This window comes from Eutrigla gurnardus, assembly GCF_963514095.1.
Source record: "Eutrigla gurnardus genome assembly, chromosome: 14".
Lineage (NCBI taxonomy): Eukaryota > Metazoa > Chordata > Actinopteri > Perciformes > Triglidae > Eutrigla > Eutrigla gurnardus.
In genome coordinates, this window is record NC_139937.1 from 10,227,867 (window position 1) to 10,244,764 (window position 16,898).

General features: G+C 40.8%; 1 protein-coding gene across 3 annotated transcripts in view; it reads right to left on the reverse strand.

Moving 5' to 3' along the window:
• The window catches only part of LOC311024300 (CUB and sushi domain-containing protein 3-like), a 192,417-nt gene that overhangs the window by 16,673 nt on the left and 158,846 nt on the right, over positions 1 to 16,898 (reverse strand). For all 3 annotated transcript variants that reach the window (XM_084026640.1, XM_084026641.1, XM_084026639.1), the window contains exons 57-60: positions 15,514 to 15,696; positions 12,571 to 12,747; positions 8,367 to 8,549; positions 3,332 to 3,505 (exon numbers count right to left, since the gene is read on the reverse strand). In XM_084026640.1, coding sequence (XP_083882766.1) covers positions 3,332 to 3,505; positions 8,367 to 8,549; positions 12,571 to 12,747; positions 15,514 to 15,696 — 717 coding nt within the window. The remainder of the gene's footprint in view (positions 1 to 3,331; positions 3,506 to 8,366; positions 8,550 to 12,570; positions 12,748 to 15,513; positions 15,697 to 16,898) is intronic.

Below are 16,898 nucleotides of genomic sequence, written 5' to 3' on the forward strand. Positions count from 1 at the left end.
ACATGTACATCAGTCATAAGCTTCAAGCTGCAGGGAAATAATGTGCTGTTTTATGGGTGTATAAGAAAAATGGCCACAGGCCAAACCAAGCTCAGCATATTTAATGTGCCTGTGTGTGTGTGTGTGTGTGTGTGTGTGTGTGAGAGAGAGAGAGAGAGATGAGAGAGAGTAAAAGTAGTCATACTCTCTCTCTCCTTTCCATTCCTTGATGAATTATCAATGCTTTGAAGTAATCAGTATGCAGAGACCAGATTCAAAGTTGGGATCACAGTCTCATCCCTGCAGACACATGAACTAGCATTCTCAGACACTGAATTTTTTCCGCTTGCTCTCCATTCCCCATGTGTTGTGATAGGGAACATGAATATGCATCTTAATCCTGTTTGGCTGCAAGTGCTTACAGAAGAACAGATTTTAAGAATTGCACAGATGGATTTGCTTTACAGATGCATGGCATCTCCTGCAGTACTGCTGAGCTGCATTTCAACTAAAAGTGCTGAGTATGAATTGCGTTCATATTTGTAAAGTCTACGGCAGGGGAAGCCTACTATATATCTAAAATAAAGCAAGGCTATGGCTTAAAAACGTGGTTACATTTGCATGTATGTGAATGTGTACGTATATGATAGATTCAAAAGCTCTCTGATTATGCCTCCTACTCAGCTCACAATGTTTTTGGTAAAAAAATATCTTTAGTCTACAAGACGATGTAATATATTGACTGCTTTTATAGTTGCATCGAATGCACGCAGATATAAAAACAGTTACTGGCCTCTCTGCAATTACAGATGTTCCATGACGAATGGATGCGTTTATGAAGAACTGCAGAGTATGAACAATAATGGTCTGTCCTGACTGCATTGAGAGCATTGGCACTAATTAAGGATCTACCCCTTAAGAAGGCTCCACCATTTATAGACTAGCACCAGAGAATGCTGTAGATAGTGCTGTGCAGACATTTTAATGCATAGATAATAGCCTTTTCTACACCAAATATGATCAGTACTTTCTTCCCTGTTGTCCCCATTTTCCGGACTCATTTATTTGCCTTAGTAAACCTCAGTGATTTATCACAGACTTGCTTCCACTTCTTCACGTATCCTAGCAGGAGGCTAGCTATAACAACATGCTCAGGTCCTTGACCAAAGTTGGTTATAGATCACACTGAATAATATGTATAGTGCATGGCTCTCAATTTTGCACGAGCATTGGAACCTGCATTCTAGGTCGTAAGTAATGGGGCTATTAAATGTATATAATACATCAAACATTATTCTTTGCTGGGACACGTTGAACAATGCCATAGCATCGCATAGCATAGCAAAACATAGCATCATAAAGGTTACACCCTCACGTAGCTGCAAGAGGTTGTTTGAGGGGTGCTGATGTGGAAAATGATTGTAGTGTGTTGAGGGATGACACTGCTCTTCATAATTGCAGTAGACAGCATGTGGACATGGTACATTTACCATGTGGAACCTTATCCATTTTATGTCCAGATGACATGACATTTACCCACCAACTCAGGACCAGAACACAGACATCCCAGTGCATCCCAGCAAAACAGGCAGTTGGTCATTGGTAGTGCTACGCACGTATCTGGTCATGACAGACGAATATGATCCTTTACAGTTAAGCAGGATATAAATCTGACAGCAGCGTGCACATAGACTTACAGGAATTACAATAAACGACTGCAATGTGGCCATTTAGAAGAGCAAATGGCCGCATGAGGTACTGAGATTCCAGTTGCATGGTCACAGACACTTGCAGTCTGTCAGCTGGAATTCAGATGCTAAATACCCAAATGGGACCATGTTTGCCTGAGTGAATACAGCCACAAGCAGCAAAATTCTGTCATCAGCATCGATTACAAAAGTACACAGACGTGGATGTAGTTCTTTTTAAATAGGCTCAGGGGTCTCAGACTGTTTTTTATGCCATGATCCAACATGTGTTACTAAAACACAAACCATCTTATTTCTCTCCAAGCCACAAACTCTTAGCTTAAGTCAGCAATTAACACAGTGTAGTTACTGTCGGCATTAATGGATGCAGACATCAGATAGCAGAAAATCCCTGCAAAAAGCTGCAATAACCAATTAATGTGATGCAAAATGCAGCACTCCAGCAGTCAAAAGGACTGCCTACATTCAACAGTTAAAGTGTTGATGGAATTAGTTCAGTACAGCTTTCAGAAAAGAACAACTCAACTCTGAGCACTTGCAGTGCAGCGCATTACATTTTTTAGTGGCATTATTTTTATTCCACGAGTCTTGATATTTGATTTTTTTCTGAGTGATGTAATGCAAGAATTATTCTGATGACAGAGACGTTCTCGATGCACTCACGCATCCCACGGGTTATTATTATGCTTGCAAAGATGATTGATGGTCTCAATGTAGTAAAGAGCATCAGACAGCCCACTTGTGGTTCCAATCAGATCATCATCTTCATCATCAACAATGTAGCTTTGACTCTCAGGCTAGAGGTCAATTCACTTTTCATTTAATAAAAATGCAGATTGGGGGTTCCATTTCATGTACGAATGATGAGATATTTAAATCAATGAAAAGTTGGGATAAAATGTCCTTCTCATGCTTGGCATTTCTGGTATTTGATTTTTGAAAAAGAAAAATATATTGGTGTTGCCACTGAAGGCATTTTAAGGATTAAGTATAACTCACACTTTATGGGAAAAAAAAAACCTTGCAACACTTATAATCCTAGTTTTATATCTCTTATTATATTCGTACCTCAACTTAGCTTTTCCACCTTGGCCCTGATGTTAAATTCCATGAATTATTCACTACTTTCAATAATTTCATTAACATGAGACAACCTCTAAAAGGGCAAGCAGCGACTGATAGAATGCACTGATTGTATGATGTGTAAAATTAAATGCAGTTATATTTATATTAAGTGACTTATTTGGATAATTTACATTTATTCAATGTAAGGACTTTGTATGACTGATTTATTGTACCTCTGAATATTCCATGTTTTCCACAAATTTTCATGCACAGTAGGAACCCTGGGCATTTCACGGTCAAATCATTTTCTTTCATTTGCAAATGATTTGATACAAATTCATGATCAATCGATGAGTAAGAGGAAAAGCAACAGGATGCCAGATTTGAATTACGAGTCCGGCATTTCGCATTTTGGAAATCAAGAGAACAGATTCAAATTACCCCACTGTGTAAATGACCATGTTTCAAACAGTGACAGAAATGTCACCAAGATTGTTTCTTAGTCTTAAACGAAGGAAAACTTCCTCTAGAGACCTCTATAATTACCATTATTAAGAAAGTGCAAAATGGTGACTCACGCAAGCACTGAGGCATGTCTCCACTCCAAGACCCGTTTCCTGTGCAGGTGAGCACAGCGGGGAAGGACAGCTCGTAGCCTGGTAGACAGCTGTAGCTCACGCTGGTACCCCATTCCAGGACTGAGCCCTCCAGGAGGCCATTGGGTATAGCTGGGGGTGTAGGACAGGTCACCACTGTGGGGGAAGTCAGGATCCAGGATTAGCTTATTGGGGAGAAATCTTGTTGACAGCAACATGAAGGAGTCAGAGTTGAGGGTGCAATTCAAATAGTTGGTAGTTTTGATGTGCTGTACATATAATATAGTGTGTATGGCTCTCTTTCACAGTCCCACCCAAAATATCTGAACTGACCCATGTGTGCAAAAGAACAAACGATGATGTGATATGCAGCAGCTGTTGCACAGCAGTAAACACGGGGTGCTGAAGCCTGAAGAACATTGACAGCTTTATTTAGAAGTTGATGTACAGTGGAACCCAGCAAATTTGAGAGAGGGAGAAAGGAGAACCGAGTGGCCAGATTGTGACATGAATGTTTGAAACAGATTTGAACGGCTACTTTGGAACCGACCGGATGGAGAGCTTGAAGATAATTACAAGGATGTATATGGATTTACAGGGATATGGCTATATCATGGGTCTTTCCATTTTTAATCAACAATAAATGGAGATGTTGGTGATGGTGAGGTGGAACATTTGTGTTAAAATGTATTACACATTGTAATTAACCCACTTTTTATTCAATAGATTGTCATTATTAGTTCCATCCAGAATGATTTAAAGACAGAGGGCCTAAGCAAAATCTCCTTTTAAGATACCGCAAGATAGATTTACATTTACATTTAGGTCATTTAGCAGACGCTTTTGTCCAAAGCGACTTACAATAAGTACATTTGTCAATAGATGTTACCTTTTTATGCAAGTCAATCATAAACATGTTTTGTACAATTTTATAGGTGCACCTAATGCTTCAAATTATAGTGTTGTTTTTAGATATCAACAGGTGTGGCTCAAATTCACCAGTCCACACAATGTAGATTATGCCTGGATAACGTCCAGAGAAATGGTCTGTTTTTTTCACTGGGTGGGATTTTTCTGCCGTTTCTGTTTAGAGTGTACTGAATTATTTCTGTGAGAAATAAGGGGGCATCATCTGTCTATGTAAGCCATAAACTTGCTGTTCAACAAATGTAGTAAATGAATGCATAATAAAGCTCAGAGTTTGTTCTGACACACTTGGAGATGAACCCGTGGGGACACAGATGGGATATGGGTTTTAGGGATGTGAATAAATTATAGCATTGTTTTATACCATTACTATTCTCCCTGAACAGCCATCATTTCCCCAAGTCCCTTTTTCTTTTAGACATGCTCATGCATGCCAAGACACTTCAGCAACGATCTGCAAATTGAAGTCGTTCTATATCCAAGCCACGCAACTGACTGGCAAGATCAGATGTTAAGTCATGTGACAGGGCATCACTCTGGTTGGACCATGAATAAAAACAAATGCAACCACCACAAAGAAGGAAAGAAAGAAGGAAAGAAAGAAAGAAAGAACATGTTTTACCTTTTCCATGAATGCCTTCTTCCCTCCTACAGTGCTGAAACTTCATTCACATTAACTTTATTTTTATTTCTAGAGCACCACTCCCAAACCTAAACTGAATATGTATTCCTACCAGTCAGCAAACACCTGGTCTGTAATTGCTTTTCACCAAGTTTTACAGTAGAGCCTGTAGTAGATTTCTCGTGATGGTATTAATATAAGGTAGACACATGATGGACAACTTTCTTGCCTCCTAAACTTTTTCCACACAACAACTTACAGTAAATGTGGAGCAAGCCGCTATGGAATATTCACACATTCTCTCCAAGGTGGAACCATCTTTTGTTCTTGGTTGGCAGCGTCTCCAAAAGATTCCCATATGGACATGTTGCAGCAGTATACAACATACGCTTTAGATGTATGCTATATTTGGAAAGCTATTCAGGCCACGATCAATAGTAAATAAAAGGCAAAAACAAACTGATGTTGAAATCTGTTTTTTTTTTATGTTTTGTTTGTAAATTAAATTTTCTTTTTCAAGTTCTCAAGGAGGAACAAGTTCACTTTAAATTGGTTCTCTTTAATGTTAATGAATTAGTAAAGCGAGCCTTCAATTAGGGATTTCCATGTTGTTGCTCTGGAGCCCGAGGAAAGAAAAGGCACTTCATTTTGAAATACCTCTCTTAAATGCCCAGCTGGATGTTGTAAAGTAAAAAAGTTGGTTTGTGCACATATGCATGTTTCCCCACACTGTGTGAATGAAGGAGAGGGAGAGACAAATACAGATGGAGGAAGAATGTGTGAGCACACATGTGCAAGTAGGAAAAACTACGCTGATTAGAGGAGTAGGCCTACTAATCTCATAAGCACGGCATCAAGAATTACTTTAAATAAATGGGTAACAAAAAAAAAAAAAGGCATGGGTGGCAGGCAGAACTGAATGGGAAGCAGAGAGTGTCCCCATTTTCCTAAGTAGTTCTAAGCAGCATTAGTGCCTCTTAGCTGAACACGCCAAACCTGGGATTCAAACTGAATCCTTGCCGGGCGAGGCTTAGGATGTGTCATCGGCAGTGTGTGTATGCACATCACACACAAACGGCATGCCCATCTCTGACGCACAAACATTATGTTTCAAATTATTCAGAGTCGGCACACGTAAAACGTCTTTGTCTCAAATTCTATCCCTCCCTCCTCCCCCCCTCTCTCTCCCTCCCCCTCTCTCTCTCTCGTCACCCCTCCCTCCCTGGAATATCGGCTCACATCCTTGCGGCACATTATCCAAATCTATGACAAGATGACAGACGCCACGCATCATGACAATTTCAAACAGCTCACCCTGCCTGAACCAATGCACCTTCAACTTGAACCCAATCATGCAAAAGAAAAGGGCAACCAATCTTATTGGAAGAGGCATTGTTTTCAGTTTCAGAAACAAGAAGAGAAAATAGATTTCTCTCAGTCCTTTTCTAAGACCTCGTGCTGCGTGGGCTGTCAGTAAGAGATGATAAAAAAGCTGTGATTACCAACGATCTGCTATTGCTTGTCCTAGATAGTTTTAGAAAGAGACTAAAAGGGATGAAGCAGGCCCCAACAAGCAGGAAAAGGAAACATCTGCATTGCTTCTTAATACCCCACATACACATAGCACACACTTAGTAATCAAACTCCTCTCGCCTTTCTTTTATTCATTCACCACATGAGAGAAATAAGTACTATTGGAAAAGGGAGAGCAGCAGCGTGAGTGAGAGCAGGCAGGAGGGACCCTGTGGCTCGCTGACTAATGCATACAGGTCAGTACGAGCTGACAGCACTCAGGCAGCGGCAGCAGTGGTGGGAACAAACGCGAAGATGTGTAAGCATCTGTGCCTATGTATGCATGAGAGAGACACTTGTGTAATTGAATGTCCCCATGTGATTGCATGCATGCATGGTGAGAGTGTAATGAGGATGGCTAAGCTCTAGGGTTTCGCTCCTCTCCACACCACCACCCATCTAGTGTAGCATTATTGGGGCTAAGTGTCTGAGCTGTTGGGGTAGCCGTCAAGGATTAGAGCTCGGAGGTTAGGAGCTCCATATACTTTAATATACACATGTATGCACGTATACACCCATGCTCGCTCTCGCTCTCCATTTAAACTGCCTTGGGTAACAGCTGTGCAACCCTTGATTCATCAGCTTCAACATACCACGGAACAGGGAGTGTTAATAATGAAACACACCCATGAAATATTACAAATCAGTGTCAGTTTGGATGTAGTAAACTTTTAGGCAAAGTCCTAAAGGGAGACTGAGGAGGGCAAGATGTGTGGGCATACAACTGCTACTTATGGTCACTAACAGCATTCTATACACTAAATACTATATATATATATTCAAATAGAGAGAGGGAGAGGCTACATGTTTTTACCTTATAATCATTCCCCTTTAAATAATTTGTCTGTTTGATTTTGTATAAGTGTTTGCCTTTCTGTAACTTGTCTATGCATATCTCTCCTGCCTGTTTGTTTGTGTGTGTGCATGTCCGTCTCCGCTTCCAATTCTCTCACAGATAACTTGTCCTCTCGCATTACTCAAATACAACGCCAGCTAAATTCTCTGCAACTGATACAGCAGCCTGGGAACAGTTCCTAAGCAACAATAAGCCACCGTTTGCCTTGTGGGCTCTTCCCGTTGCTGGTGTACTTCTGACTTTAATCCTCCCTGCAATACTTACTTTTGGATGTCGATGGCAGACATGCTAATCTATGCCTCCACTCGAGCGTCATAAATCATAGAGTGATGTAGTGCTGATGGGTGTACAACAACTAAGTCCTCTTAGTGGATTTTCGAACTTTGATGTTAATCAAGCCCATAGAGTGCAGACATACTTTCAGAGAGAGGGAGGCCATGATTAACCGTTAGAAAGCAATTAGGAGGGATCCTTGTTGTGATGAAGAGGACATCCATCATCAGGTGTCAGAGGAACTTTTAGCCTTGGCTCCATGCCACCACAGGTGCAACTCTACTGCCGATGCAGGCATGGGTGAAATCACTGTGTCCTAGATCAAGTGCTCTCTAATCTGGGGACTTGTTCAAACACAGCACTACTATCGTCATTTGGACATGAATTATGAAAAACAGATTTAAAATTGCTTGTAGTGTTTATGCGGAAGTGTGTGTGTGTGTGAATATATGAGCCTGTACATGCATTCATGAGGCTGTGTGTCTGTCTGTATACATTCAACCTTATGCATTGTTCTTACTACGGTTATCGGCACGCCGAAGTGAACAATATGACACTATCTGACCACACAGGATGTTCTGTGTCACCTTGCCTGCTAATCTCATTAGATCTCAGGGTGTAAGCATGTACCTTATATCCTACGTGACAGTGCGCTAGCGTGCCAAGGTTGTTACAGCACGGTCTGATGGTTATCAAGGTTGACCGTCTACCGCAGCATGAGTACGGTGCAGTGTATGCGAGTGTGTGCATTCGCTGGTGGCATTTACCTTGGCATGCCGGCATGGTGCCACTCCAGGTACCATTGTTGGTGCAGGTCTTTGTGACAACGTTGTCGCCCCCTATCATCACATACCCCAGCTGACACGTGAACGTCACATTTTGGCCCACCGAATTGTCTTCACCAAATCTCAGTCCATTCGCTGGGATCCCAGGGTCGCCACAGGTGATCACTGGAACACAAGAAACCTGCATCAGGATTCATCTAAAATGGTGTTGTTGATGATTAAAACATACTGAACTGCAATATAACATAATGTAAATTAAAAATAATGTCCGATGTAACTGACCAACTTGTCTTTAAATGCTGAAGGAAGAGTAGTGAGGGGTGAGAGAGGGGATGGCCTGCTTTCCCCTCTACATTTTCTATTTTTAGCCTTCTCTGGTAAAGTTGGTGGATTTCTGATGATGAAATTGTTCATTTGTGCCATCAGGGCAATAACCATGCCCTGGTTATTTTTGTTCATATGCCAAAGGCTGGGGATGAGATTCATAGTGATCATCTCAGCCACATATTTGGATTAAAAGTTTTAAACAGCCAACAGTGTGCAACCGCAACTTCACCCAAAATCTTTCACAAGTAGATTATACTTATTACCGTGATGAGTTGTTAAAACTTGGTGAAACACAAGTTAGTGCTACAAGAAACTCAACATTGTAAATCTGTCATCGACTGGGTTAATCAGTCACTGATACTTCTCTTTTGGCTTTCATGTTCTCAACAGTTGCAAATAACGTTTAATTAGTGACAGGAGAGTATTTTTAACTGACAACTCCGTAATCCTACAACCGCCTTCTTGTGTTTTGTGTGACAGAAACAATTATACGTTGTACATCATGGGACTACTATGTCTAAAATCCATTCTAGGAGAAATCTATGAAAGGCACATTTATTTAATCAGAAAACTCCCTGAATTATAGGTCAAATATGTTTTTCACTGGTCAGCAACAATATACTGTACAAATATATCACCATAAAATATACACTAGACAAAAAATGTATATGACCCATAAATGGCATGAAGCATCAAAGTTTATTGTGTGTATAAACACTGTATTGGTTGTGCATAATGTCAAGAAAACCACAATAAATCATTGTGCCTAATGGTTCTGTGCTTCCATGCAGAATTTTTTTCAAATTAGATTGTCTCCATTGCCTCTGGATAATTACGTGCTGGGTAATAAAAATAACACACAATATATTTTGAAGTCTTCTTGTTAGGATTTCTCAGCAATCCTCATAGTAATAACTAGTCATATTTATATACCCTTTCTAAAATGTACCAATGTCGTTATATGATTTTGAGATTTTGGTTCATTTTGTCAAAGTCAAGGGGAGAGCACAGAGAAAATAATAATGATGTTGGGGAGCCCCCCGTCACTATTGCTCAGTCTCTTCTTATGCCTATTTACTTTGCTTCTCATGGCACAATTTGTCCAAAGTAAACAGATGGCTGTGTTGGCCCAAGACATCATCAGGTCTTAGACTTGTGCCATCTCTGATGGAGTTATAAGTCGCCAGCCTCTATTTGATTGCTTTTTCATAGCCCTTGCTTAATCTTACAGCCCTAATTTGTGCCCACTTATTACTACACCATTCCTGACTTGTTCACCTTAATGTAAGAAGCCAGTTTGATGCATGTGCCTGTCCCCTGCTAACGCCTCCTCCCTCAAATTAATTTATGTTTGTTTATTTTCAGTTGCTGCCATGGACCTCAACACTTGGACATATCTATCATTGCTGGGTGAGACTAACTTTGTATCCTCACAGAAAGCTGCTCGTCGTATGCCCAGAGAAGAATCTTTGGAGAAGTTTGGAGTTTGATGGCAGTACACAAGCTTCCTCCAGTCTAACCTTAGAAGTCTACAGTATTTTATGTTATGTTTACTTGATGTTTGTCTGATAGAAGGCACATGTTATATGGCTATGAGTAGTGTGTTGTATCTATCGACACACATCCTACACATGTCAGATGATATAACTGCACTACAGTTGCCACTTGTGTATTTGAGGATTAACACACAGTGACACATAATGGAAGTCATGCTTTTAATTATCACACTGCTGCTGACCTTTTATGGAAACATTTTATGTGTGAAATGTAAACTAACCTGTCCGACTCTAATTTCTAGTGAACTCTGTTTTTTCATTGTTTTGTATTAATAGTTATTCAGTTCATTTTGACACTGGAGCACATAATTGTGTTTGTTTATCGTTTGTCTCTCCAAACATGAGCCAGAAAGCTGGCATGAACGAAAGACAGCTGATACAAGGGGGGTCTTACTGGAGGATAGACAGTAGACAGTACAGTGTCGAAATGTGTCTGTCTATCTGCAGGAGTGAAAAACACAGTCAGTCAGCACAATGCAGAGACGCTGCAGGCTGTTTACTTCAGCAACTCAACAGCTTTTCCATTTGCTACATTTACTTGCTCCCAAGAAAACAGGTTACTGGGAGAAACCGTGTTAAGGCAGGGAATCAGAGTTTACATGCACTGCAAGACCCTGCTCCCAGTAAAACCAGTGTTCAAATGCAGTTGGTTGGGAATCATATCTGTCCTACTGTTTCACATCGCTCAACTGTATATTGTTGAACCATGCTGACATATTTCAGGTGGGTTAGTGACATGATGTAGCATCATGAAGAGCTGTTCCCCTGTTGTCGTAATATTGGAGCACGTACAGCTCAACCAGAGGGCGGGATGCGTAGCTTTAAATGTTATTGTTTGGGATTCCAGGACACCACTATGAAGACTTTTTCTCCATGTGAGTGATATTTAAGATTGCCCTGTGTTGAATGTCTGCTAAATCCAACTGCCCCACTGGGGACTAATAAAGTTATTGATTGATTGATGCTGCAGAAATCGGACTGCTTACTTCTAAATGCACTAATAGGCATTTTGTGATGCCTTCATTTAATCCTATCCTCCCAAACCTCCCTCCACTTACCCCACACCCACAAGGACTGTGTCAGCATTTTAACTAGGGGGGGAGGGAAGGAATGGAGGAGATGGGGAGAGTGAAAACTTAGAGTAGAAGATATAAATCAACAGAATTGCTGCATGTTACAAGGCAAATAGTCTTCCTGAATAATCAGTGTTTACGGTTTATTTTATAAAGTGCTCGATGGCTTTACGTCACTGTTCAGTGAGCATGTCGCTTTCCCAATGCACTTCTGGTAATTCGCTAATTCCCTAACATGCTCTATAAATTCCATTTATCAAACTTCAGGAGTGTTAAGGAATAAATAAAAGAAGAACTTTTCTCTCTCCCCTTGAGAATGTTGTGTGACTTTGATCTGGTAACCTATCTGATCGATTACTCATGAACCGTGAAAATGATTGCCTCCTTAATGAAGGCACACCGAGGCAATCTTGGCATCTTGTTGATGGTGTGTCGATGTCCCTCAGCTGACCACTAAAATGTGAAGTGGTAGTATACAGGTGGATAAAAAAAATAAGAATTTGGGTGATGAGCAGCCTTTAAAGTGGACAAAAGAGGCAAGAAAGCTCTTCTGCCTTTCTGCATGTTTGATCATTAATATTCAATCCAATTTCCAATCTTTCTCTCCTCCACCCTCCCTCCATGTGTATATGTCTCCAGAGGCTCATTTCATTCCAAAATTGAAAATTATGCCCATACCATTTATCTTTTCTTGTGATTCAATAACAAGCAAAAAAGATGAGGAAGCGGGAATATGGTGATTTTCAGAGAGAAGAACAATGTGTAATTTTGTTTGATAGTCACCCTGGTGCAAATTGAATATAGATTGGCATAGTTCTTAATTACTGCAAGGCTCATTTGCTGAGATCCAGACAATAAAAAACTGCCTGACAGTTCAGACGCTTTGCAGGGAGAGACAGCTCAAAGAGATTTATGTGCTATTTGAAATTTTATACCATATTTTAGCACCACTGTTGATCATTCACCATACCTCCCCTTTGGCAAACAGCATCACAGTAGACACTTATTGTGACTGACATGTGAAAATGTGGTCAGCAGTGCATCAGAGGGAGGGCCCAGTTGTCCACGTCCTATCTTATTCCTTTTTCTATTTCTGAATGTGACGATAACACATTTTGAGTGTCATTGTAGGTGTATTGTATGACTAAGCTAAATGCATTAGAGCGAGAAAAAAACCCCACAGAATTGTGCTTTGTCCTGTTTCTGGTATTTCATGCATATAAAACTCACTCGTGCAGTTTGGAGCCGTTCCAGACCAGGTACCATTCGCCAGACACTGGCGCGTGGGCGAGCCAGTGAGGAAATAGCCTTCCATGCAAGAATACACGATGGAGTGGGAGAAGGTTGTACCATCCACACGGGAAATACGGCCATGAACAGGTGTGACTGGGTTTCCACACTGTACCGCTGCAATACAGGGGAGGAAAAAGAAGAGGTGAAGGTCAGAAGTGTAAAATAGTAATGCATTTTGTGTTTCCATATCAGAGATTCATATTCTGAGAGCTGGTGATCCCCGAGGTGTACGCAAGATGACTTCTGAATGTCTCAAGGTGATTAAAGGGCAGTGAAAAATAGATTCCTTCAATAGTGTCAATAGTAATATTTTATACGAAATAATTGCTGTTTTCATTTTGACCTTATATAATATTTGTTTCTTGACTCAGTGCGATTAGCACTCAAGTGGGAAAATCTGAAATGGGGAGATAGAAATCGCTGGCTTATGTCAGAGTTCCCCATTATGCGTTTGTGGCTCACATCAGCTTCTTTTACAGAAGAGGCAGTGAACCAAATCAGTTAAGAACTTCTGATCTATACAACACCACGGCTTTATTAAGAGAAGTTAATGAGCAGAGCCGGTGCAGTAGTACACAAATCCCCATCACACTATCGATGACTCATCAGTAAATAAAGTGCAGTTTGTGTTTTGTCAAGTCCCATAGCAATGACATTTTGTGCTGTCTAAAAACAAGAAGAGGATCAGGGAGTGAGGTGAAAATTGCCAGCTGTGGCCTAAAAAAAAATCTGAACTTTTAGTTTCTTTGATTAAACAAAGAACAGATGTATTATTTAACATGTAACAAATAAAAAAAAACACATTTTCAATAATTCAGAATAAATGGTAAACCTTTACAGCAAATTCTAAATAAATATATGTTTGAAAAGGAAGATATACACCTCTTCGTATAACCTCAATAATTAGAGCAATATGTGTCACATATAAAATCATCTAAATAAATATGATATATCAATCCTGAAAGACACAAATAGAACTCATAGAAGAAGAAGTTGGATGTCACATGATGTGTTACTTTAGATGTAAAATCATCAGGACACTTTCTGAACTGAACTGAACTAACGTATCCTTTACAGCATTTTATGAATACACCAACTAAAACGTATCCCCAAAGAGGTGAAGGGACAGTTTGTTTCATGTGTTTTTCATCTGCTCCGAATCATGTCTAATTACAAAACGGATTTGCTTTCTCAATTGGCTAATTGCCTGGAAAATCTGAAATAGTGATTCTTGTCGGAGGCAGACGTGTGACACATGTGCATACACACAAACTCATCAAGTTGCAAATGCATCACTCAGGGACATACCCAAACACACCAGGCACTATCATGCTCACATTACGGTGCTGTAAATGCACACGCGCCAAAAATAAAGTACGGCGGACTCTTTTAATAATTCAAGACAGACATAATGACAGACACACCAAACAGACCTTGATGGTTTTGTGAGATTGATATTAAGCTGAATATCCACAGTGACTGTTTTCCAGAGACTGTGAAAGGTTGTGGATAACGGATGGATAGGCTTTAACAGTAGACAGGGCTTTAGATCACAGACAGACAGCACTGAAACTCATTCAGGCTCCAGTGAATTGCTGCCCCCTCCCTCCCGAGGTGGAGGGATGGCTAAAACAATCTTTAAAATCGGAAGTTCAGCAGGGAGATGGAGAGATAAAAAAGGTAGTGGAAGAGTGATGTGAAGTGAAAGGAAGGGAGAGAGGGCAAAGCTGAGCAATAGAGAGAGAGAGAGAGACAGAGGGGGGACAGATGGAGGAGTGGACAGGGACAGAGAGACGCCAGACAATGAGATTAAGACAGAGAGAAATCAGGGGAGAAGCAAGAGAAAAGGCTGACAGCAGGGGAAACGGAGGATAAAGAGAGACAGAAAGTAAAAGAGTGAGAAACAAGAGAGTTGGAATAAAAGGCAGATAAACAGAGAGTAGTTTGGATAGCCGGTGCATCGGCCTATAATGTTAAAAACGACACTAGCACTGCGCCAACCTGAAGGACAGTAAGTAGCAGAGAGCAGAAGCAGTCAAACAATGGCCTCAATATCTGGTTGACCCCCGGAGGTAATTTATGCAAGATGTAGAGCTGCCGTTCTTTTGAACTAATATCTTCAAAATCCACAATGATTCATTTATCACAATCCAAAAGGAACTTGGCTTTAGGTGTATAGAATTAGTGATTTTTTTTTTGGTTGCAATCTGGAAGCTAGTCACAGCACCATGTGCTGGCAGGAAATACCAGACTGCAGCAGAGAGATACTTATCCATCTGCTGCGGTACTGTTTTTGAGCTTTTGTAATCATTTGTGTGTGTGTAGGTGCGGATGCACACGAGCACCTATCTGTACACACTATGCTGCCCGTGTGTTGCATACAATGTCTTTGTGTGTAGGCCAGGGCTGATTACTGTTACAACATTTTAAGAACGTGGTGCTGTGTACCGCACAATAGGTATTGCATTTCCATAAAATTGAGTGATTTTAAAAAGAGTGATCAAAATTGGATCTCAAAATCGTATTTGTCAAGTATAGGTTAAGACCCTAAAACACCAGATCCACTCTTCCCATAAAACAACTCAATAGCCTATTTTGTTCCCTACATAGTAAATCCTCATGTCTTTAATACGACATGCTCCTAGTTTATAACAAAGCAGTCATGCCAGAACTTTGTCTAAATGAAATGATTAAGGGAAAAAACAATCTTCAAATTAATTTTGAAATAGGAAATATCTGATCAAATGATCAGTAACCAAGACTAAGGACCTGACCAAGGCTTCAATGGCAGAATTTTGGTATTGATATAAATATTCAGTGCTATGGGCACTTCCCTGTCTACACATGACATCACTGAGACATTTGAAAGATTTCCCTTACGTTTGCAGAACGGCTGTCTGCCCGACCAGGTCCCATTGGGGAAGCAGATTCTCTCTGCCGACCCGTACAGTGTATGTCCCACTGCGCAGGTGAAGCGCACCTTGCTGCGCACTTTGAAGTTCCCTGCCTCCCTGCTGGCATGCGCAGGTGTGCCGGGATCCCCACAGGTGCCTGCCGAGTCGCCTGCAATTGGAGACAACCAGACAAGGAGCAATGTAAACCAGACACTGAAGATGCCATCCATTTCAACTCCCTATGTGTGTGTTAACAGATCGGCCCTTTTAAGCTGGTATGGCACTGAATTACAACATAGTGTTCCTGTCAAGCAGAGGGACAATACAAAGAGGACTTAGACTCAAACTGTACATCTTTCGAGTCCTCCAGGAAGCAGCCATAAAAGACACAATGCACCAATGAGCAGTTGTCACCATGCCAACGACCTGGAGGTCCAATGCCGTTCACTGCTTTGACACCAGGAGTTTTCTGTCCATAAAAACAGCGGGGCCAGCATTAAAAGGCAACCAGCTGTGGTTATGAGAAATGATGAATACAGTTTGACCTCTGAAGCCAAATGCGTTTTCATTATCCTGAATTATCTCTCCTGTCTTTTGTTCTGTGGCGGAACATACAGTACATTCAGTGTATTGCACCACCTGTCATGCACGTCGATGAATTAACTCGTGTAAAAAAAAAAAAAAAGAAGTAAAAAAAGATGCCGTCTCTTGTAAATTATCTCTTTGTGTCCCCTCATTAGAAATGAGGGAGAGAGAGATAGATTATATGTATGGAGTCAGGGTGGTGACAAAAAGACAGAACTTTTTACATTGAACAGCAAGCAAAGCCAGAGTGGTGTGGGAGACAGGACGGAGTGGAGGTTGGGTGTTTTCCTTGGTTTTGCATTACTGGGTTTATCCTCAAAGAACTATCATTTTCACTGCTGCTTCCATTCTCACAGAAATGTAACCAGTGGAGGAGAAAAAGAGAAGACTATTTGGCAGTATCACAGAAAAAGAGATACAGATGGACAGACAACCCAGAAATGCAGATAGGCATACTCTGACAGACAGATTAATCACCGAGGTTGTCTGTACAGTTCAGTATGTGTTGTCTCTTTGTGAAAGATCTGTGCTTCATTGGAAGCAAGATCCTGTTCCTTGAAACGTGCGAACACCCTGTGCATTATTCCCTGTGTGTTAGCTGCTGCTCTGTGGCAGCTTCAGCTGCTGTAATACTGGACTTGTTGACAAAGCCTTACTTGCACAAACACCAAGCTCATATCTTCTCCACACATTTCATTGGTCACATGTATAAAACGTGGATTTGTCAGGTCAGGGGCTCAGAGGAGGATGTGATATGATCTGATATATGATTGGTTTGTGTGTGGG